Source organism: Cyphellophora europaea (assembly GCF_000365145.1).
Source record: "Cyphellophora europaea CBS 101466 unplaced genomic scaffold supercont1.5, whole genome shotgun sequence".
Taxonomy (NCBI): domain Eukaryota; kingdom Fungi; phylum Ascomycota; class Eurotiomycetes; order Chaetothyriales; family Cyphellophoraceae; genus Cyphellophora; species Cyphellophora europaea.
Genome location: NW_008481811.1, coordinates 553485 through 573711, shown reverse-complemented (window position 1 = coordinate 573711; position 20227 = coordinate 553485). Strand labels below are relative to the sequence as shown.

Genomic DNA, 20227 nt, shown 5'->3' with positions numbered 1-20227 from the left:
TCGCGTTGTGATAGAGGGCACGGGGAGGTCGCGTGTGGTCTCGAATGGTGATTGCGCCTGGGACAGATGCTGCCATTCGCAGCCGGCAAAAATCCAAGTCTTGGCATATCTGCATTCAGCCTTGCGCAGCCTTACTTCTCACCTTCTGTAGCCAGCACTTATTCGCGAAAATGCTTGAAACTCAACAATCTAGCATGGGATTTATAGAAGTACTTCCTTCTCTGCGATGTTATCGCTAAAAAATACTGTAATGCACGCAACTAGCGCACTTCTATTGTATCAGGTCCATCTAGCCATCTGACTCTCCCTAAGATGCACCGCGCCCGGGGAAATGAGGTGGCCCTCTGGTTGCGTTTCTTCCCTCCAATCCTAGCTGAGTCGATTGATGTGTCCTTTGGTTCTGAGCTCAGAGAGCTGAACATACAATCTATGCCTTCGAAGCTGGGAACGAATGGCATGTGGGTGGGTAAAGCCCATGTATTTGCAAGGCGACGGTGACCTTGCACCCCGGGCGGTCCAGTGTTTTGTCAGAGGTATCAACAATGTGACATACACAGCTTGAACTGGGCCTGATTGAGATGGCGTTTGCTTGCATGCTGATGGAGTTGTCGCCTCCGGCTGCCCTCTTCAAATGCCAAGGCTTTTCAGGCAGTGAATGCTCTTGGCGTTAGATGGTGGACGACGCATAATTTGAGACGCCGTGTGAAACGTAAATGACTCTGCTGTATAAGTACGGCGGGCCAGTCGATCTTAGAGTTTTGACTGAAGAGCAGGTTTCTTGCTGCTCCAGACCTGAACCTCTGGGTCATCGAAATACTTGCCCGGGACGAAGTATTGAGGACCAAGAGTCTTCTTGACGACCTTCCCAGTAGGACTTTTCGGTATCTCGTCTTTGGAGATTCTCAGCAAAGTTGGTAACTTATAACCAGCGAGGCGATCTCGAGCATCGGCCCTGAGATCGTCTATGTTGAGATTCGCCGGATCTCTGCCCTGCTCGCGATAGAACTTCTGAGCAATCTCGTCATTCCTCAGCGTAACAACTGCTGCGACTCGCTGGCCAAACTCATCGTCTGGCACACCAACCACCATTGCTTCAGCGATGTATGGCAATGATAGCAGCTCTCTTTCGATATCGAGGGCCGAGATCTTGTAGCCTCCTGACTTGATGATGTCCACAGAGGCACGACCGGTAATGAAATAATACTTCCCCTCCCTTCTAGCGATGTCTCCAGTTTTGTAATAGCCTTCCTCGTTGTGCGCATTTCTAGTAGCATCTGCATCATGAAGGTACTTTGAAAACATAATGAAGTTCTTCACCAAAACCTCGCCCTCGTCACCTTCAGAAAGCTTGACGTCCAGGCCGAGGGTCAACTCGCCGACGGACCCGTCAGGCACATCAGAGCCGCCTTCGAAAGGCATGTTGAAGACGACACCTGTCTCTGTGGAGCCATAACGCTGAACGATTCTTCTGCCGTCGCGTAGTTGAGCCCAGAATTGCTCGATCGGCTGTGGCAGGGCTGATGTTCCACATATACATAAGCGGATACTGTTGATTCCGAACTTGTACTGCTGTCGTTCTTTCTCGGGGAGCTTCGCTATGGTTTCCTGCCAAAAGCGCATCATTCGCATATAGATGGTGGGTACGCCTGAGAACAAAGTGATGCCGCCTTGTCTGAATCTATCCCACGTCCACTTAGGGTCGAAACTGCCCGAGCGGAATTCGAGACATGCTCCAGTCAAGATAAAGGGAAAGAAGCCTACCCAGATGCCGGTCGCATGGTGGACGGGTAGGAGGTGCAATGATGTGTCTTGTTCAGTTAGGCCCAGCTGCTGGGCAAAAGTCAAGGCTCCATCTGTGATAGCCGCCTTGCGAAGTACGGCACCTTTGGGCGGTCCAGTTGTGCCCGAAGTGAAGATGATGATACCGGGCCCATTGAGATCAACATAACGATTTGACGATACCGACACTGATCGCGGATCAATGAAAGGTCCGTCCTTGTACGACTGTATAGGAACTGCAACAAAGTCCTTATTCGTGGTTTTGCGAATCTCTTTGGCGAGAGCATCTCCCAAGGCAAGGGATGTAGTCGCAACCATGATTGCCACCGTCCGAGCCTTGTTAACGTAGTAGGTCGATTCATTGACGGGCATTAGTGGGCTGAAAGGACTGGCACCTGCCCCAAGCGACAGTACCGCAAGTATGGCGACAGTGAACTCATACCCGCCAGGAGCAACGATACTGATGTAAACCTCCTTGCCATGCTGGAGGTCGTCCAAGGTGTCTTGGGCAAGGGACGCTCTCAGCACACGTCTCAGATTCAGGACATCACTCAAAAGCTCAGCCGATGTCTTCTCGACTTTTGTGTTCACATCTCGGATGACAGTGCGCTGTCTAGAACGATGTGCCAGGGCAAGCAGACGCGTGAACAAAGGATCTGCAGGTAATACCCGGTCACCGGCGTGGCTAGGGACAAAGTCGGTCCTATCGGTCATGGCTCGTTTCTCTGTTCACAGCCGAACCGACAGCCGTACTCGAAACCTACTCACGATTGCTCGAATTCAAAACAGTGTGGTCTGATATAATAAAGAGTATGATACACCGATGGCGGAGGCCATGTCCGGCGGTGATCCCCCCACGGGGGTACCGAACCTCGGCCTCCGACGGCTTTCTCCAACTGATGCATACATTCGAAGAGCTCGTTTACTTCCCCATCTGAATATAACACTAAAACAATCCTCACGGCGAGGAAGCACGTTGAACAACTAAGAAGTCAATGATGTCAGACTTCACAGACCAACTCCAGCCGGCTGAGCCCAGCGGGCCCAGCATCCTCCAGAAGGAGCGAGCGGGTTCAGACATCGATACAGACCAGCTCGCCAAGCATCTTCTGTCTCGCAATGACTTCCTCAACCGCCAGAAGAGGATACTAGCAATCATAAAGGACATTCCGTACTTCAATAAGAAGAACCAGTTGAACATGGCTCGTCCTGACCGCTACCATCTTGGACTTGCTCGGGCCAAAACTTTGAAACGACTCTCAATCAAGCACAACTGGGACGACGAGGACTATAAGATGGCTGATTACTTGATGGATGAGATGGGTCCATATGCACTACAATTCACCATGTTCGCCACATCGATACGAGAGCAATGCAACGAGGAGCAGAAGAAGTACTGGCTACCGAAGTTGGACAGTTGGGAGATCATTGGCTGCTATGGTCAGACCGAACTAGGCCACGGAAGCAATGTCAAAGGCATCGAATGTCATGCCAAATGGGACCCGCAAACCAAGGAATTCATTATCCACAGCCCTACTTTGACGGCGAGTAAATGGTGGAACGGTGCCCTCGGGCGAACAGCGAACCATGCCATTGTTGTTGCTCAGCTTCTGCTTCCCGATGCTAAGACCAAGCAATACAAATCCTACGGCCCACACCAGTTCATACTTCAGATCAGGGACATGAAGACCCACAAGCCCCTTGAAGGTATCGTCATCGGCGACATTGGACCCAAGTACGGATATACTGCCATGGACAACGGTTACATGCTTTTCAAGAATTTCCGGGTACCACACTCAGCGCTGCTCTCCAAGTATTCCGGCATCGACTCTGAGCACGGAACGTACATCAAACCGGACAATCCAGCTGTCGTCTACGGCTCCTTGACTTTCGTCCGAGCCCAGATCATCATGCACGCTAGACTAGTTCTTGCTAGAGCAGTCACCATCGCCACAAGATATCTCTCCATCCGTCGACAGTTTGCAGATCGAGACTCCAAAGACCCCAATGCTCCCGAAGAGGCGGTCTTGAATTACCCGACAGTCCAGATACGCATCTTGCCTCTTCTCGCCACCACATTTGCCCTACACTACACCGGAGAAGCCATGTACAAACTATACTACGGGACCCGAGCTCAGATCGAACAGTCAGGAGACTTCTCTCGTTTGGCCGAGATGCACGCCGCTTCATCCGGTCTCAAGTCGCTCTCCACCATGCTGGCAGCGGATGGAATCGAAACCTGTCGCCGCGCCATGGGCGGCCACGGCTTCGGCGGTGGGAGCGGTATGATCCCCCTGAACAACGACTACCTCTCCAAGCCCACCGTCGAAGGCGACAACTGGATGATCACCCAACAGACCGCCAGCTACCTCATCAAGCGCATGACCCACGTCATCAGCAAACCCAACGAAACCACCCGCGAGCCCATCGACGCCCAGCTGCGCACCTACATGCAAACCCGCCACACCAACCCCTCCCTCCCCATCCTCTCCTCCGACCAAGCCCTCGTGCAAGCCTTCCAACACCGCCTCTCCCACCTCGCCCACCAAGTCTACATCCAGCGCGTCGAGCACAAGAAACCCTGGACCGACCTCATGATCTCCCTCCACAACCTCTCGCGCGCCCACTCGCAGCAACTCCTCGTCAGCAACTTCTACACCGCCGTCTTCGCCTCCACGCCCGACCCGCCACTCAACCCCACCACGCAAGCCACGCTGCAGACCCTCTTCCGCCTCTTCGCGCTGTACACGCTCGACGCCTCGGCGTCCGAGTTCCTGCTCGCGGGCGCCCTCGACGCCGCGACGCTCCGCGACGTGCAGCCGCGCGTGCAGGCGCTGATGCGCGAGGTGCGGCCGCACGCCGTGGCGCTCGTGGATAGCTGGTCCGTGCCGGACTATCTGCTGGAGAGCAGCCTGGGGAGGTATGACGGGGATGTGTATAATGACTTGTTCAGGAAGGCGCATGTGGAAAATCCGTTGAACCTGCTCACCTTTAATCCGGATTGGAGGACCGAGGAGATTGTTATGGGAGAGGGGGCGGAGGGGGCGAGGAAGAGGTTGGAGGCGTTGGCGAGGGGGGTGGAGGGGCATGAGCAGCGGGGTGGGGGAAAGGCGAAGCTTTAAGGTAGGTGGGGGATGGGTTTTGGGGATTTGAGCTGTGATGTTTTGCTTTATATACAGTATGTCAAGTGTTAGATCTTGGCCTTTGGTGCGGTTCCTTCTCGTCTTCTGTGCACGTAGCTGATGGCTTTGATCTTGTCGAGAGCCTCGCCCCACAGCTCGCTTCGTAACAGACCGTAGACGCCCATGGTGGCGCGGTCGGCCTGCTGTTTTGCTAGGTCGATGGCCACATTCAGCATCTTGTCAGGCGGTGCCACGGCGTCGACGATGCCGTCCTCCAGTGCTGCGTTTCCCGTCCATTTGTGTGCCTCGAGGAGCATCTTCCGTGCAATTCTTGGGCCGAGCTTCAGCCTTGGTAGAGAGCCAATGCCGGTGAAGTGGAGGCCAAGGTTCACAGGAGGCATGCTCAGGTAGCCTCGCTCGGAATTCATGACACGGTAATCGCAAGAAAGCGCAAACGGACAGGCGCCGCCAAAGGTATGGCCGGTGACGCATGCAACGGTTGGGTACGGGTAGTCCAAGAGTGTTGCCAGTAGGGGATAGAAGCCATCACTGTTGGCGTAAATATTGGTGTCGCCTTCATCGAGCTCAAGGCCTGTGCACCAGAACTTGGGCGAGAACGAAGTGATGACGACGGCGCCGGGGGCATCTGGTTTCAAGACTTGGGTCTCGATATAGCGCAGGGCTGCGATTATGGTCTGGGCGTACTTGACGTTTAGACGATTCTCAGGACCCTTTTGCATGGTAATGATCTGTACTCGCGGGTCATTGGGGGCAGCTGATATGGTGAGATTCTCGAAAGGTGGTTGTGTGGGGATTGGGTTGGCCATTGTTCTGACTCTGTGAGTGGTGACAGATCCCAGGAGGTTTCTGGTATTCGAGAACGCTACTGTTGATGGGATTCCGCCGGTACGCGTAGTCGACGTTCACCTTCTGGTTTCACGCACGAGATGTTGGGATCTGGGGTCTTGTACGTCTGAAGGGTTTGACTGTCGAAAGATTCGGAGTGTATAGGTGCTGTTACGAACATCTCTCGGAAGTTGGGGTCGCTGCGGGGAAGGCCCAGAGGTGTGGTTGCCTCGGCATGTCGGACCAGATGCTTGGCATTTCGGAGGAATGTTGATGCGGGCGTTCGCAACACGCTAATGACTAAAAGAGAATAGCGTCTGGACGACGTTCCTGACCTCCCATCGCGCCACCCCCCCTGAATCGTAGCCGCCGGTGATGAGTTGTCACACTGGCCGAAGCGAGAGACGGTTCGGACCTTCCCTAGGTCGATGCTCGGACGCGACGTCTTCTTCCTGTACTGCTGATGTACCATGCTACTTGAACGTCCACCAAGGGTGACATCTACGCCACGACACTCTCATCGTCTGCACAAGTCTTTCCGTGTACTCACTTTTCCCCATCGACTGTCAAACCTCAACAGCTGTGGCTGCCGACGACTGCTCTCCCGGCGCGTACATCTCTTGTCATTCTTGCCTTCCCGGGCGTTGCTCCATGAGACGGCGGCTTTGTCCTGCACAGCGTGCATAGCAACCCACCCCCCAAAGTTTGGCCCCTGACAGGTCGGCTTCCTGCCCACGTACTCACGAAAGGCCGAGTATCTGTTGACACCCTTTATGCGACCTCATGTCGCTGGGGGATTGCCAACTTCGAGCGCTATCTCGTTCCTTTGCAGATTCGATTGCAAAAAGATGAATTTGGATGAGGCCAACCCAAAACAAAAGAAACTGTGGCATTCAGCCACGTCCGTGACGATCAGACCTGCTCTGGTTCGAAGGCCTGTGCGGTAATGCCGCGTGCCGATCCGCCGCGCTTCCCTGCGAGTGTTGCGGAATAGGATTGTTGTATTGACCATGGTGGCCACCCCCTACCATGTTTCGGTCAGCCGTGCCACTAGCGATCTGCATGACAAACTCACCACTCAACGAGGTATGACGGTCCACCACATGCTTCATCTGGTCCACATGATGTGCCTGCGAGATGTTCTGCTGCACATGAGTGCCTGCGAGCTGGTCAGTAATTCTGTCGCCCTAGATGTTAGACGCTTACTCGGCTGCATTCCTGTGTGTCGGCTCGCCGACGAAAGGCTGAATTTCTTTGAGACACGGCTGCTCTCCAGGTTGTCGATCGTCTCCTTGAGCCGCTCGACCTCGTTTTCGGCCTTTTCAATGCTTGCCACGAACTTCTTCCCCTCCTGACGCCACCGAGCAATGTTTTGCCGTTCCTTGTCCAGCTTCCGAGATTTGATGTCAATGTCCTTACAGACTCGGCATGGTTCAGGGGACATTGTGACATAATCACTGTGCACCAGCTTCTTGCCACAAGTCTCACCCATGCGATGTTGTCTTTCGCACCTCTCCTTCATATTGCCCCATTTCCAGTCACGGCAGCTATATGCTGTCTGCTCATACCAGCACATTTTGGCGCCCAATCAACAGATACCGAGGTATCTAGGGTCCCAGGCCTTATCACAGGAAAGCCGGCTGGCACTGTCGTCGCCGTTTCCGCTTTTACGGCGTGCTGAGTGGCCGTTGCTCGACCGTTATCGTGACCCTCCCCTGTGGAGTGGAGACTATTTGGTCGGAGTACTTGAGCTTTGATTATTGGCCAAAGGACAAGATCTGTTGTTTATCTCACCTGCCGCAGCTGCACCAGTGGTCAAAACATCGCCCGACAAAAAGTCACGGGGCTCGAAAGGGTATGCCCATTTTATGTGGCCCATTGAGTGCACTGTGCGAAGTACCTCCGAGACATTTTGTCAGCCATTCATCTGCCGGCCAAGCGGACGACAGTCTAGCAGACGTGGCTCGAGAGGCTGTCCACGTCGGTTCCGACTAGAGGATCGGCACTAAGCAAGGTCGTATGCTTGAACATCCACCGGGCTATCTGTTGGCACCCAAGACTCCATGCCTTGCAGTCGCAGGCCCATATACAACATTGATGGGAGAGGTTCGGGCCGCCGTCGTTTAATTTCGCCGCTCTCAGCAGGGACCAGTAAGTCATACGCTGGTCGCGCTACAGCAACCGAGTGGTCATCAGTATCTGTCGATGTGGCAGCGTAGGAGAGGTCAGATTTAACTTGCCACTAAGTGTAAGGCTCTTCATTGCAAGGGACTCCGCTTGCTGCAGCGTCATGTGCGGCAGGTGGCGAGTTGGTGGGAACGGCCTGCACGGTACTGGAGCATCCGAAATGTTTGTCGAAATCCAGCATCACACGATCCCCATCCAGCAAACTCTGTGCCTGTGGATGAGGCCATAATCATCAGCTTCTCCCGTTACCATAGAGTCACAAGAACGGAGAGCATGGATCAAATCTGCCAGGAGTGCCCAACGAAACCCCCGGTCGCGGATGTTCGCCGCAGAGCCGCACGAACACCCTCAGCAGCGCGTGAAGATTGCGGATCTTACCGCTCCGGCAAGCCGAAGGCGCATGCAGTCCTTTCGACCCACGCAGTAACTGTGATCCAGACCCTAATTACTGGATCCTGGGCCCGCCCGAGTGGTCATCAAAGAGGACCCTGCCATCCCCGGTGTGTCCATTGGCTCTTCCTCAAAGCTCGTCTTAACCATGTCGCCCGTTGTTCCACAAGAAACGTGAGCCACAAAGCAAGCATGCTCGGCCGTCATACTGGCCTAACACGTGGCTACAGTGGCTACTGGCCAGCAACTGACACGACGCTACTGATGTGTACTCAGCGTTGCCCGTGCCAGGGCCCGTCTAGCATGATCTGAGGTAACTCCGACATCATGGTGATCTCGGTCGGTTTGCCAGTTCGATGCTCGTTCAAAACTCTACCCTGGCTATCAGACAGGTCCTCGCACCAAGTGGCATAGCCAACGGCTTCTACCACCAAGGTGAAGGACATTCGAGGCCAGTGGTTGACCCCCTTTTTCCAACAACCCATCTAACAGCTGGTGAGCAAGGATTTCTGGCCCATGGTTTAGGATGTCGCTGTGTTGGCATGAATTTATTGGCTTCCCGAAGCCTTTTTGCCTTTTAACGTAACCTTGAGCGCAATGTCCGGCTTTTCTCGATCAGGCCTCAGGAACGGTCGCATGCGTCTTCAGCATCTCCATCCTGTGACGCCAGGCTTATTGCGCCACTGTCCAGCACATTCCTTCCCTGATACTAGCCAGCTCAGCATGGTGGGTCATAGTAAGCTATGTCTTCATCAATGATGACATTGACGGCCGCTCGATCCCCGCCAAACTCGAGATCAACATTGCCTAACGACGACTGCGGCTTGCATACGAGAACTACAACATCTGAAACTCGGGCTGGAGCTACGCCATAGCTTTAGTCGACGCCATCCTCGCTCAGTCAAAGGGTACAATTTGCAGTAGCACCATAGGATCCCTGCAATGAAGTGGTATCTGACCATTTCCGATCACCCCTGCCCCGTTTCAGCTTGGCAGTGCTGAGCTGTTCACTTCATGCCCGGCACCTTGCAGATATGGTGGCAGCTTATCGCCAAGGTTAGCGTTCGCGAGCTGGTGTGCCATCACAGATGGTGTAACTGAAAGGAACGAGCCTGTCCCGACACTAGGTTGACCTACAATTGGGTTGACATATCCCGTCAGACGCTAGCATGTACATGCCCAGGCCGTCGCTAGCCTTTGCAAATTCGCAGAGGTGATATCATCCTGGCTCTGGGGTGAGTAGCCTACGTCCGGATTTCGCGGTCTGTTGTTAAACTCTAGTCACTGGCCGAAGCACTTCTTGGAGCAGAATGCACAGTGCTCTGTGTTGTTTCGTCGCCATTCTTGACAGATTCGGCTCCCTCGGAACCAGACATGCGACACGAGGCCTTCACGACTTTTGTCTCTGTCTCATCTGTTCGTCTCGAGACTGCTTAATTTCAAGGTGGGGGAACAGACTATGTGCCTGTGTCCACCCTCTTAAGTGCTGCTCACAGCAAGACTTCTACCCAAGCGACACTCACTCATACCGACTTCTCGGTCGAGATCGGCTCATGCGCTGCACGTCACGCAGTCTGCCGGTGCGAAGAGCGTCTAAGAAATTTACCATCTCTTGAAACTAAGGCTAACTAACCCTAGGGCACAGGACTCATGCAAGTCAAGAGGAGCGCCGCAGAAGTGGCTCCAGACCGCCGGGACGGACCCTTGAGACCAACGGAGCGAAACGAAAACCAATATTGACTTTGCGCCAGCGACCTCAGATCAGCGTAAGCGTACACTTGCAAATGCCGGTGGCAAAACAGACTTCCAAAGTACTCAATGGACCAGACCTTTTCTTGCGTTGCGATGTCGCTTTGAATATTTTCCACCTGAGCAAAAGCGGACCTCTGACTGTGGATTCAGATATTGGGTCCAGCGGGCATGACCCACACTCCGCTGTGAACTTGGCGACCAAACATTTGTTCACCGCTGATGCAAGATGCGGTCTCGTGGATAGGGAGACTGCCCTGGTCTGATTCTCGGGTATAGACTTCAGCAGTCATGCTGCTCTCGCTCAAGGATGGGGGACAGCCTGGACCTCGTGCCGTCGGAGGCCTAGCAGAACCGACTCCACCATATTCCTCCTGATCCCGAGTTTTCGGGACGTACAACGTCATTCAGCTAGGTCGAGACGCAGGTTGTGGAGGGTCACATGAGTTCGCTTAGCCCGTGGCTGTACGGAGACTCGGTAAGTGTTGCGCTGTTGGTCGATAGAGAACATTCATGCATGTTCTGGAAGCGAGAGAGAGAGGCGTCGATGTCATGCCCTCCGTGCAAATGTTCACACAGGCAATGGACTGGCTCTTCTCTCCTTACCCTTGAATCACGCTCTCACAGGGCGCGAAGGCAGGGTATGCTAGACGATTACAACACCTGTGTGGGTCAGGAACGGATGGTTTCGTAGCCATATCTGTGCATTTGCTCTCTCTCTCTCTCTCTCTCTCTCTCTCTCTCTCTCTCTCTCTCTCTCTCTCTCGTGTGTATATGTATGTACCTTTCGCTGTCATCCAAATCTCATGAAACCCAAAACGTATGCTATCATTGCTTCGCCACCGTTACCACCTGTCGATACGATACCTTCCACAGCCTCAGCCTCGTCTGTCCCTCTCCCAATCCCGCGAACGATCATTAATTATGCGTTTGCTCGGCGTCCTTGGGCGTATGTTCGAAAGCCCCTCCAAAAACGATGAAACGATGCCAAATCGACAAGATAAAAACAGAGGATAAGACCAAGACTGGAAGATACACACCCATGAACGAACATGTCTAGACCCAGGGAAACAAAGATGCCAAACTGCGCGGCCCTCATAAGACAAGTCCGGCCTGACAAGGGAATGAGTATCGACAGCGGTAGATAGCAGACCCTCGAAACAGGCCGCGGCCGCGGCCTCGGCTACGTAACGAAACGTGCCAATCCTTTCACCCCTAAGCACTCCCACTCAACGTCGCGAAAGCGGGCACGTCGTCACCACACCTAAACTTGGGGGCGTACGCCTTCTCGGGCAAGATCCCGGCCTCCAAGCCCAACATCCAGCTCCACTGCACGGCATCCTCGGTCTTCCAGGTCCAGTAGAACCAGCCCCAGACCTTCTCGAAGCTGTCCATCTGGGCCTCGGCGTACATCTGCAGGAACTGCTTGTACTCGGCCGAGTAGGTGGCCGGGTCGGCGTTGGGCATGTCGCAGCTGCAGTCGGGGGCGGTGGGGCACAGGGGCTCGAGCACGTTCATCTTCGGGTCGTTGAGGTTGAGGGTGCCCGTCCAGCGGGAGCCGACGCCGACGTTGTTGAGGAAGGGGGCGCAGTCGGTGTCGGCTTGGGACCATTCGCCGTCGAGGGTGGGGCCCCAGCCGGTTTGCGGGTTGTTGGAGGCGACGAGCAGACCCGTGTAGCCGGAGCAGGAGAGGGCGATGCGCGCCGAGTGGTTGAGGGGGAGTTGGCCCGTGTTGAAGATTTGGTACTGGTGCGTGTCGAGGATGAGCTTGTCGTCGGCGCCTTGGAATTCGCCTTGCCAGTCTGAGAGCTTGAGGAAGCCGTCGCCGAAGTTGAGGTAGGGTTTGGAGAGGCCCGCCCCGCGGATCGTCTTGACGGCTTGTTCGTTCCACGAGATGACTTCGTCGACGTCGAGATCGATCATTTTGGGCTCGTTGACGAGGCCGTAGATGGTGATGATGTTGGCGTAGCGGGGTTGGGCGAAGAAGGTGGATAGCTTCTTGTGGATGTCGAGCGAGCGTTGGGCGTTGGTGGCGCCGTCGGGGCCGGAGATCCAGTTGATGGCACCGAGGCGGCCGGAGTGCGTCCAGCCGTTCTGGGAGCCAGGGACGGAGTGCAGGTCGAGATTCACGCGCAGGCCGTTCTCACGGCACCATTCGATAGCGCGGAGCAGATAACGCCATGCGATCTTGGCGACGTATGGGTCACCGTCGTAGGTTTCGACGGCCCAGTATGGGTATGGGATGCGTACGTGGTCGAAGCCGGCAGCGCGGATGTTGGCAAAGTCTTTCTTGGAAATGAAGGTCGCGTAGTGCTGTTCGAGCGTGCGCGTGGCGGAGCTGCCCAACTTGGTGGTGAGGGTGTATTCGTCGACTACCCTATCGGATGCAGGATACCTGAACAGGGACGGCGTGATGAAGGGCTCGATTACAAGCCAGCCACCAACATTGACGCCGCGGATGGGCTTTTTCCCGTACTCCCAGTCGTCGTTGAGTGCTGGAACATTATCATTGGCTTTGACCGAATCGTCCCATTTGCTGTTCAAGCCCATGACCGAGAGGCCACCGACCATCTCGGCGGTGTAGGTACAGTTGAAATCTTGTGTGTCCATCCAGGTGGTGATGTCGGTGTAGGTACCTTTGGCATTTTCTGGAACGTCCGTGTCCTTGCAGTCATTCGTTGGTGCGGTGTTGCCGCTGTCTCCGGAGAGATTTGAAGTGCTGCCACTCCCGGACCCATCGCCCCTGTTGTTGTTGCTCACGACCACTCCCACTGGGATGAAGATGGCTAGCAAGACCAAAAGACCGCCGATGATCCAGAACCACTTTTTCCTCCGTTTTCGCGAGTCTGGATCATCTCTTTTGTGGACGACATTCTTCTCGTAATACTCGCTTTCTCTCCTTCTGCTATGGCGCTTGCCTCTGCCCTCTTCCAGTATTGCACCACTAACATCTCGATTCTTGCGCTTTCGTTTCCGCTGGGCAGGCTCCGGTGCAGTGTTGATGTTCTTGTACTCTTTCCGTTTCTGCTTGGATCGCTCGCGTTTCTCATCGTACTGTTCGCCTTGGTTGTACGCATTGAGCTTTGACAGCGCGTCGGCGCTTAGAAGATGGGAGCCGCTGTCTGCGGAAGAGCCAGATGTGTATTTGGCCCGGTCTTTGGTGGGACTACTATGCTGTCTCGAGTGATGTCGACGTCGCCGGTCGCGATCCGCCGGTGAGGCTGCAGGGGACTCCTTTGCTTTTCTCCTTTCTCTATCCTTCGTCCTTCGTGGCGTGTTTCGTGGGGTATCATAGTCGTCGTCATCGTCAGGCGGAAGTGCACCGGGAGGGCGTGAAAAGGCAGGTCGGCCATCGGTGCGTGGTCGCGCGGACCGCCGATCGTCTTTGGGCATGTGCGCATACAAGAAGGGGATCCGAGGAATGTCAGCAACTGAATAGCATTGTTGTCACTTTGCCAGTGCTGGAATTGCAGCTTCTCAGACATGCCAAAAGTCTTGGTTGATTGGCTGCCTGTGATTATTTACGTTTATCCATATTGAGCCTAGTGCGTGACGTCGTGCCAAGCTCCGCTGCCTTGTGTGCGGCAGTGGCGGCGACGGCGACGGCGACGGCGACCACCACAGCAGCAGCAGCATTTAACTGTCTACGGTTCCTTTGCAGCATCGAGTGCCTTGGTTCTGTTGCCCTCTGTTGCACGCGCCACATACGAGTTGATGTACGTCGGCAGCTGCTCGACTTGGTTGCCTTTGCTTGGAATTGGCTCTCCATAGGCCTCATATACCGGGACCACGCCAGTCCAAACACTTCCGGTGATCTCGGGCCTCTTTTCATCCTTGGCCTCATCATGCGGCTCTCCTTGTCGAATCTTACCGCTGGCGGTCTCGATAGTAACACGTAAGATCATGGTCGAGGACATCTCGGCGCCGTCTGGTGGTACCCGAGTATTTGCCCATCGGTCAGGAATCACTTTGTTGGTGATCTTCTCCATGGCCCACAACTTCTCGTCGACTTTCTCAACTGGTTTAGCATATCCTTGCAGAACGGCTGAGCGATAGTTCATGCTATGCGAATTCGGTGTAAGGGATAGCACGAGCCCGTCCACTTTGGTTGCTGCAATGGTGACAGGTAGACCTTTCTCTGAGTCACGGGCAAGCCTCATGAGGCGTGCGCTGACATACCCATGGAGATAGCAGTCAAGTGGCTCGCTGATGTCGGCTGATGGATAGTCGAACGACCCCATAACGCCGATCATGGGTAGTAGAGCAGCAAACGGCTCGTCGCCTCCGGGTGGAAAGGCGACATGGAGGACTGGCGTGGTGTTGATGATCTGGTGGATCGCACCGCAGTCATAGGTACCTGCTAGGTCAGTGTGAATCTAGTAGTCTAGACAGCGGTCGCCCTACCTCTGCTGTCGTATCGCTTGACTGTATTCTGTGCCCGCTTAGGGTATTCGAGATTGCGTACCATATTGGAGGGCAGTATGTAGACTGTTCTTGGGTCCAACACCACGCTGGTGATTGCGTTCTTTTGATATCGTCCACTGCCTCTAGATGACTCACGCCTATCGCATCCTTCTGATTAGCAAAGGAATCCATGCCGCTGGTCTTGTGGCCGATGGACATGTGCGACACGAGTGCGGTCGACAACTCTATCGCTGTGTGTGGCAATTGCAAGCGAACTCCGCAGATGCGACGTGCATTTCACAGCCGGTTTCCTCTTTTTCCTTCTCCAATACCTCAGATACGCCCTTCACGCCTATCTCGCAGCCCATCAGAGTGTCATGCGCTCTGCGATATGGCGGCTGTCAAGAGCTCTCGCTGAACCGGCACGGTCATTGACGAGCCTCAAACCAATCCCGTCCGTCGCATCATCCCACCGTGCCGGGCTACGATTTTCCTCCACCGTATCTGCTGCCGATCTCACCTTCGGTCAACCCGTCCACGAGACTCACCCGCATCTCCTTGCGCCTGGGGAGCTCACCCCAGGAATTAGCGCCCAAGAATATGCCGACAGGAGGACTAGGTTGGCAGCGAAATTGCCGGACAAGGCCATCGCAATCGTAGCCGCGAGTGACATTGTCTTCAGATCTGGCAGTGTCTTTTACGAATTCCACCAGGACCCCGACTTCTTCTATCTGACTGGATTCAACGAGCCAGAGGCAGTGGCCGTCATCGGCAAAGATGCTACAGGCACAGACCATACTCTGCATCTTTTCGTGAGGGAGAAAGACGCCAGCGCTGAGCTCTGGGATGGTGCTAGATCGGGTACGCAGGCCGCTCGCGATGTCTTCAATGCCGACGAAGTTGGAGACATCAGTCAATTGAAGCAGACCCTTCCTGATCTTGTCGGCGAGGCATCGCACGTCTATACCGATATCACTCAGCCCGATACCAACCAGAGCGCCCTGCAGCGTTTCCTCTACGGCCAGTCGAAGAAGACGACCGAGTTCGCGGAGCTGGTTGGCTCAAGCAAAGTCGTCCGCCTACGTCCCACAATGAACGATCTTCGCGTTGTCAAAAGTACTGCCGAAATCGACCTCATGCGCACCGCCGGAAAAGCGTCAGGCAGAGCCCACACCGATGCAATGCGGCAAGCATGGACCCGGGAGAAGCAGCTGGATGCTTTCTTACGATACCGCTTTGTGGCCAATGGCTGCGATACCCTTGCATTCGAACCAGTCGTCGCAGGAGGGAAGAACGGACTTGGCATACATTATATCCGGAACGACGATGTGCTACAAGATGACGAGTTTGTCCTCGTTGACGGCGGTGGCAAGTACGGCGGCTACATTGCTGACATTACGCGGACATGGCCGGTCAATGGAAACTTCTCCGACGCGCAGAGCGACCTGTATCAAGCAGTGCTCAATGTTCAGCGGTCACTTATCTCCATGTGTCGTGGCAGCGCGAACACAACGTTGGATAAGTTGCACAACATCGCTCAGACCCAACTGGCGGATCAGCTGCGGCAGTTGGGCTTCGATATGTCGGGCAAAAATATTGAACAGCTCTTCCCCCACCATCTCAGCCATTACATTGGGATGGATGTACATGACACGACTGGATATTCAAGGCGAGCCGTTCTTGCGGAAGGCCACTGTATTACCATTGAGCCAGGCATTTATGTCCCTGACGATGAACGCTGGCCCAAGCATTTCCGGAACATGGCCATCAGGATCGAAGATAGTGTTGCGATTCAGGAGGATAGCCCTTATGTGCTTACGACCGAAGCAGTGAAGGAGATTGTAGATATAGAAGCTCTCCGGGCCTAAATACCCTGTACGAACAATGTACCATACTCTGCTCAAGCCTTGTCAATGTTCTTGCAGAGTTGTTGATATTCTTATGCTCTAAGGCGTCCGCGGCGTCCTCCCAAGTTCGTCAAGGCTTGGCAATCGATGTTCGTACTTTTCGTCACCACAACTCAATCCTGTCAGCTCTCAACCACTCCTCCCAGTGTCATCTGCCGTTCCTTCCCAGTGGTGTCAGTTGAACACAGAACAAGGCATCAAACGACAATGGCTTCCTCGCAGGTCGATGCGCAACCCTCGGAGCGAAGCCCGCTACTCGGCGACGATGGTCAGGCAGTGAATGGTCATGCCGCCGACGCAGAGCGCCTGCCGGGCGATGCACAACACGACGGAACCGATGAGGTCGTAGTAGCGGAAGAAGCATCAAACAAGAAGCTCATTGCCATTCTCGGAACCCTCTTTATCGGCGTCTTCTTCGCAGCGCTAGGTATGGCGCCTCCCAATCCGAAGGAGCCGCCCCGGGGAACATTTTGTGCTGACAATCAGGGATCTAGATACCACCGTCGTCGCCACGCTCACTGCTCCCATCTCCTCCGAATTTGAGTCAATGTCACTTCTCTCATGGATGGCGACAGGCTACCTTATCGCCAACTCGGCCTGCCAACCTCTCTCTGGAAAGCTTACAGATATCTTTTCTCGCCGGTGGGGTCTCGTCTTCAGCAACGTTTTCTTCGCGGTCGGGACTTTGATTTGTGGCCTTGCACCGTCAGCTGAAGCAGTCATCGCCGGCCGCGTGATTGCTGGAGTTGGAGGCGGTGGACTCACCTGCATCACGACATTCGTCACTTCCGACCTCGTTCCGCTCCGCCGCCGCGGCGTCTGGCAAGGCGTTGGTAACCTGGTTTTCGGCATGGGTATGGGTCTGGGTGGCGTTTTTGGCGGCTTCTGTGCTGACAAGCTATCCTGGCGTTGGGCCTTCCTCATCCAAGTGCCGTTCATCGTCGTGTCCGGCGTCCTCGTGTGGTTTCTGATCGACATACCCGTCAACCCATCCACCAAACCCCCTCTTCGTCGAATCGACTTCCTCGGTGCCACTACTCTCGTCGTCGCACTGGTGCTGCTCCTCCTCGGACTCAACTCAGGCGGCAATCAACTTCCCTGGTCCGACCCACGCATCATCATCTGCCTGGTCCTCGCCTTCGTAACACTTCTCGTCTTCTTCTACGTGGAGTCAAATGCCAAAATTGTGCCGGAACCCGTCATTCCGGTCTCGCTCATCTTCCACACGCGGACTGTCCTCGCCGCTTGTCTGTGCAACTGGTTCGCCACCATGGCCTCCTTCCTGTTCCTCTACTACATCCCTCTATACCTCGAGTCCGTCCGCCATCTGAGCCCCACCGCTGCAGGGCTGCGAATCATTCCCATCGCGGCCACCACGTCGCTCGGCAGCTTGATCTCTGGCTTCGTCATGAAATCGACCGGCCGCTACTACTTTCTCATGCTTGGTACCATGGCTGTCTACATTCTAGGCGCTGCCCTCCTATCCACCCTGCAGACCGCGACCCCATCCTGGGCCACCTACGTCTACGGCCTGCCCCTTGGCTGGGGATACGGCGCGATGCTAACCATCACACTTGTGGCCATGATTTCCGCTGTTGAGCACAAGCACCAAGCCGTCATCACCGCCGCGTCCTACGCCTTCCGCAGCACGGGGTCTACCATCGGCATCACCATCGCCAGCGCCGTGTACCAGAACGTTCTCACGCAGGAACTCCGTGCTCAATATGGCGGTATGGACGACAGCGAGAACGTCATTCGAAAAATCAGGGATAGCCTCGATGGCGTGAACCACCTGCCGCCCGGTTGGGACCGGGACGTGGTAGAAGGCGTGTATATGGACGCGCTCCGGGGCGCTTTCCTGACCGGCCTCGGCTTGACGGTGTTGGCGGCGATTACTGGCGCGCTCATGAGGGAGCACAAGCTGCATGAGAACTTGGCGCGGAAATGAGTTGGTAGAAATGCCAAGTGGGAGAGGCACAGTGGAGTGGGAAGCAAAGGTATATATGTACATATTATTGATACCGCTCACGAGCCCGCAGAGGAAGCACGTCGAGCAAAATTGGGCGGTCGCAATATCCATGTGGCAAACCACCTGCAGAACAATGGCCATCTACAGTATTATTCTCGCCTCTCAAACCCTCCTGTACGCAAGCCCCGTGCTGCAGCCGTGCTTTCGAGTCGCACAACGTTTATCGTCGCACGGACTACAGACTGCGAGTCGGTGAATCCTAGAATACGAGGTAGCTTGTGTGCTGAAAGGGAGTCTGATCTGACCGCAACTTCTATGGAAAGTAGACGGCAACGGTATTTCAGCCCTGAACATCCAGGAGACCTAAGGAATGGTAAATATGTGGCCGCAGGTCGTATAGGCGCCGTATAGCGCGGACCGCCCTGTCTCTGGCAGCGCTCGATGCGGCCTATTCTAATACTAGATCAAACGTTCCCCTACAGTGTGTCTCACCTGCTCCTTTCTACGATATATGGAGTCCATAAAGAAACACAGCCTCACATCCCCAAGACTTGCCTGATTCGAGCGCTACCATTTTCTTCCTCGTTTGCCTTGTCGGATGGAAATTATGCCGACTGATTTGGCGTTGGCGCTGTTGCCCGACGGCCAAGCGAGGCGGCGGTTCTGCCTTCCTTCCCTTTTGAGACTCCCGTCGGTCAAGATTTTCCGCTCTTGTTGCGGTGATGAGAGTTGCTAGGGCATCGACTCTGGTGGAGTCGGGTGACGGGGAAAGGAAGTGTCTCGTAAACATGCTCAACGTCTTCCTAGGCAGCGCTGAAACTGTGGCAGCGGTTCAGGGGAGAAGTATAGTGAATGCATATATATTTCGTCGCATTTCCTCTCTGTCAGGAAGAGGTATACTACTACAGATCCTCCTACTACTCCGCAGCAAAGAGCCTCGACCACGCCAGCAGCAGCAGCAGCAGCAGCAGCACAACAACAATTAGCAGCACTCCGCGCACCACACATACCGCCCCATCACCCGCCATGGCACCCCTCCGCATCGCAGTCCTGCACCAAGAAGTGCAACTCTCCGACATCACCGGCATCGACATCTTCGGCAACATCTCCAAAAAGTACATCGCCGAATGCACGGCCGCCTTCCCCGTCTTCCCGAACGCGGAGCTCCTGGCCTCGCAAGCCACCGAGATGCAGTTTCTCTTCGTGGCCGACACGTTGGAGCCCACCGAGGCGACCCCCGGCATCAAGATCCTGCCCACGCACACCTACGCGTCGTGTCCCGTGGACGACGTCGACATTATGCTCATCGGCGGGCCCTTGCCGCACGTGCGGCCCGCGGAGAGTCTGAAGCTGATCCGCAGGTTCTGTGAGCGCGGGGAATCCGCCACGCTGATGACGACGTGTGTGGGCAGCTTGTGGGCGGCGGCGTCGGGGGTGTTGGAGGGGCGGCGGGCGACGACGAATCGGGGCGCGTTGGTCATGGCGAGACACTATCATGGTGAGGCCGAGTGGGTCGATAAGCGGTGGGTGGTGGATGAGGCGGCGGGGAAGGTCAAGTTGTGGACGAGTGGGGGTGCGGGGGCTGGGTTGGATATGATTCAGAAGTATTGTTTTGAGAAGTTCGGCAGGGAGATTGTGGAGCAGGCGCTGTTTGGGTTGGATTATGAGGTCAACGGGAGGGGGGAGGAGTATAAGGAGAAGTTGCCCGAGGCGTGGGGAGGTGAGCCGGAGGCGTGAAGGGGGGAATTGGGAGTGTTAAGAAGCGAGCTTGGGAAAATTGATTCTTATGTCGTTGATTGTGCCTGAATTCTAGTCTTCGCTGCCCAGACAGTTGAAACTGCTGTGTATCCGACATGGGTTCTTGACATGTACGC

At 55.1% G+C, this 20227-nt stretch overlaps 9 protein-coding genes across 9 annotated transcripts; 4 read left to right on the top strand and 5 right to left on the bottom strand.

Annotated features, from left to right (window-relative positions):
• Positions 1-750: 750 nt before the first annotated feature.
• Positions 751-2493, bottom strand: HMPREF1541_05488 (uncharacterized protein; the record flags this gene model as incomplete). Its single annotated transcript, XM_008719828.1, has 1 exon — positions 751-2493. The coding sequence occupies one exon, from the start codon at positions 2491-2493 to the stop codon at positions 751-753; it is 1743 nt and encodes a 580-aa protein (XP_008718050.1).
• A 284-nt stretch (positions 2494-2777) lies between these two features.
• On the top strand, positions 2778-4901 carry HMPREF1541_05487 (uncharacterized protein; the record flags this gene model as incomplete). Its single annotated transcript, XM_008719827.1, has 1 exon — positions 2778-4901. One exon carries the CDS (start codon positions 2778-2780, stop codon positions 4899-4901), a length of 2124 nt encoding a protein of 707 aa, XP_008718049.1.
• A 68-nt stretch (positions 4902-4969) lies between these two features.
• HMPREF1541_05486 (uncharacterized protein) lies at positions 4970-5728 on the bottom strand (the record flags this gene model as incomplete). Its single annotated transcript, XM_008719826.1, has 1 exon — positions 4970-5728. The coding sequence occupies one exon, from the start codon at positions 5726-5728 to the stop codon at positions 4970-4972; it is 759 nt and encodes a 252-aa protein (XP_008718048.1).
• Positions 5729-6640: 912 nt separating this feature from the next.
• Positions 6641-7269, bottom strand: HMPREF1541_05485 (uncharacterized protein; the record flags this gene model as incomplete). The annotated part of the gene is made up of 3 exons (XM_008719825.1): positions 6641-6771; positions 6823-6906; positions 6954-7269. The coding sequence occupies 3 exons, from the start codon at positions 7267-7269 to the stop codon at positions 6641-6643; spliced, it is 531 nt and encodes a 176-aa protein (XP_008718047.1).
• A 4019-nt stretch (positions 7270-11288) lies between these two features.
• Positions 11289-13466, bottom strand: HMPREF1541_05484 (uncharacterized protein; the record flags this gene model as incomplete). The annotated part of the gene is made up of 1 exon (XM_008719824.1): positions 11289-13466. The coding sequence occupies one exon, from the start codon at positions 13464-13466 to the stop codon at positions 11289-11291; it is 2178 nt and encodes a 725-aa protein (XP_008718046.1).
• Positions 13467-13717: 251 nt separating this feature from the next.
• HMPREF1541_05483 (uncharacterized protein) lies at positions 13718-14541 on the bottom strand (the record flags this gene model as incomplete). The annotated part of the gene is made up of 2 exons (XM_008719823.1): positions 13718-14430; positions 14478-14541. 2 exons carry the CDS (start codon positions 14539-14541, stop codon positions 13718-13720), a joined length of 777 nt encoding a protein of 258 aa, XP_008718045.1.
• A 313-nt stretch (positions 14542-14854) lies between these two features.
• On the top strand, positions 14855-16345 carry HMPREF1541_05482 (uncharacterized protein; the record flags this gene model as incomplete). Its single annotated transcript, XM_008719822.1, has 1 exon — positions 14855-16345. One exon carries the CDS (start codon positions 14855-14857, stop codon positions 16343-16345), a length of 1491 nt encoding a protein of 496 aa, XP_008718044.1.
• A 246-nt stretch (positions 16346-16591) lies between these two features.
• HMPREF1541_05481 (uncharacterized protein) lies at positions 16592-18332 on the top strand (the record flags this gene model as incomplete). The annotated part of the gene is made up of 2 exons (XM_008719821.1): positions 16592-16811; positions 16879-18332. The coding sequence occupies 2 exons, from the start codon at positions 16592-16594 to the stop codon at positions 18330-18332; spliced, it is 1674 nt and encodes a 557-aa protein (XP_008718043.1).
• Positions 18333-19379: 1047 nt separating this feature from the next.
• On the top strand, positions 19380-20090 carry HMPREF1541_05480 (uncharacterized protein; the record flags this gene model as incomplete). Its single annotated transcript, XM_008719820.1, has 1 exon — positions 19380-20090. One exon carries the CDS (start codon positions 19380-19382, stop codon positions 20088-20090), a length of 711 nt encoding a protein of 236 aa, XP_008718042.1.
• Between the last annotated feature and the right edge of the window lie 137 nt (positions 20091-20227).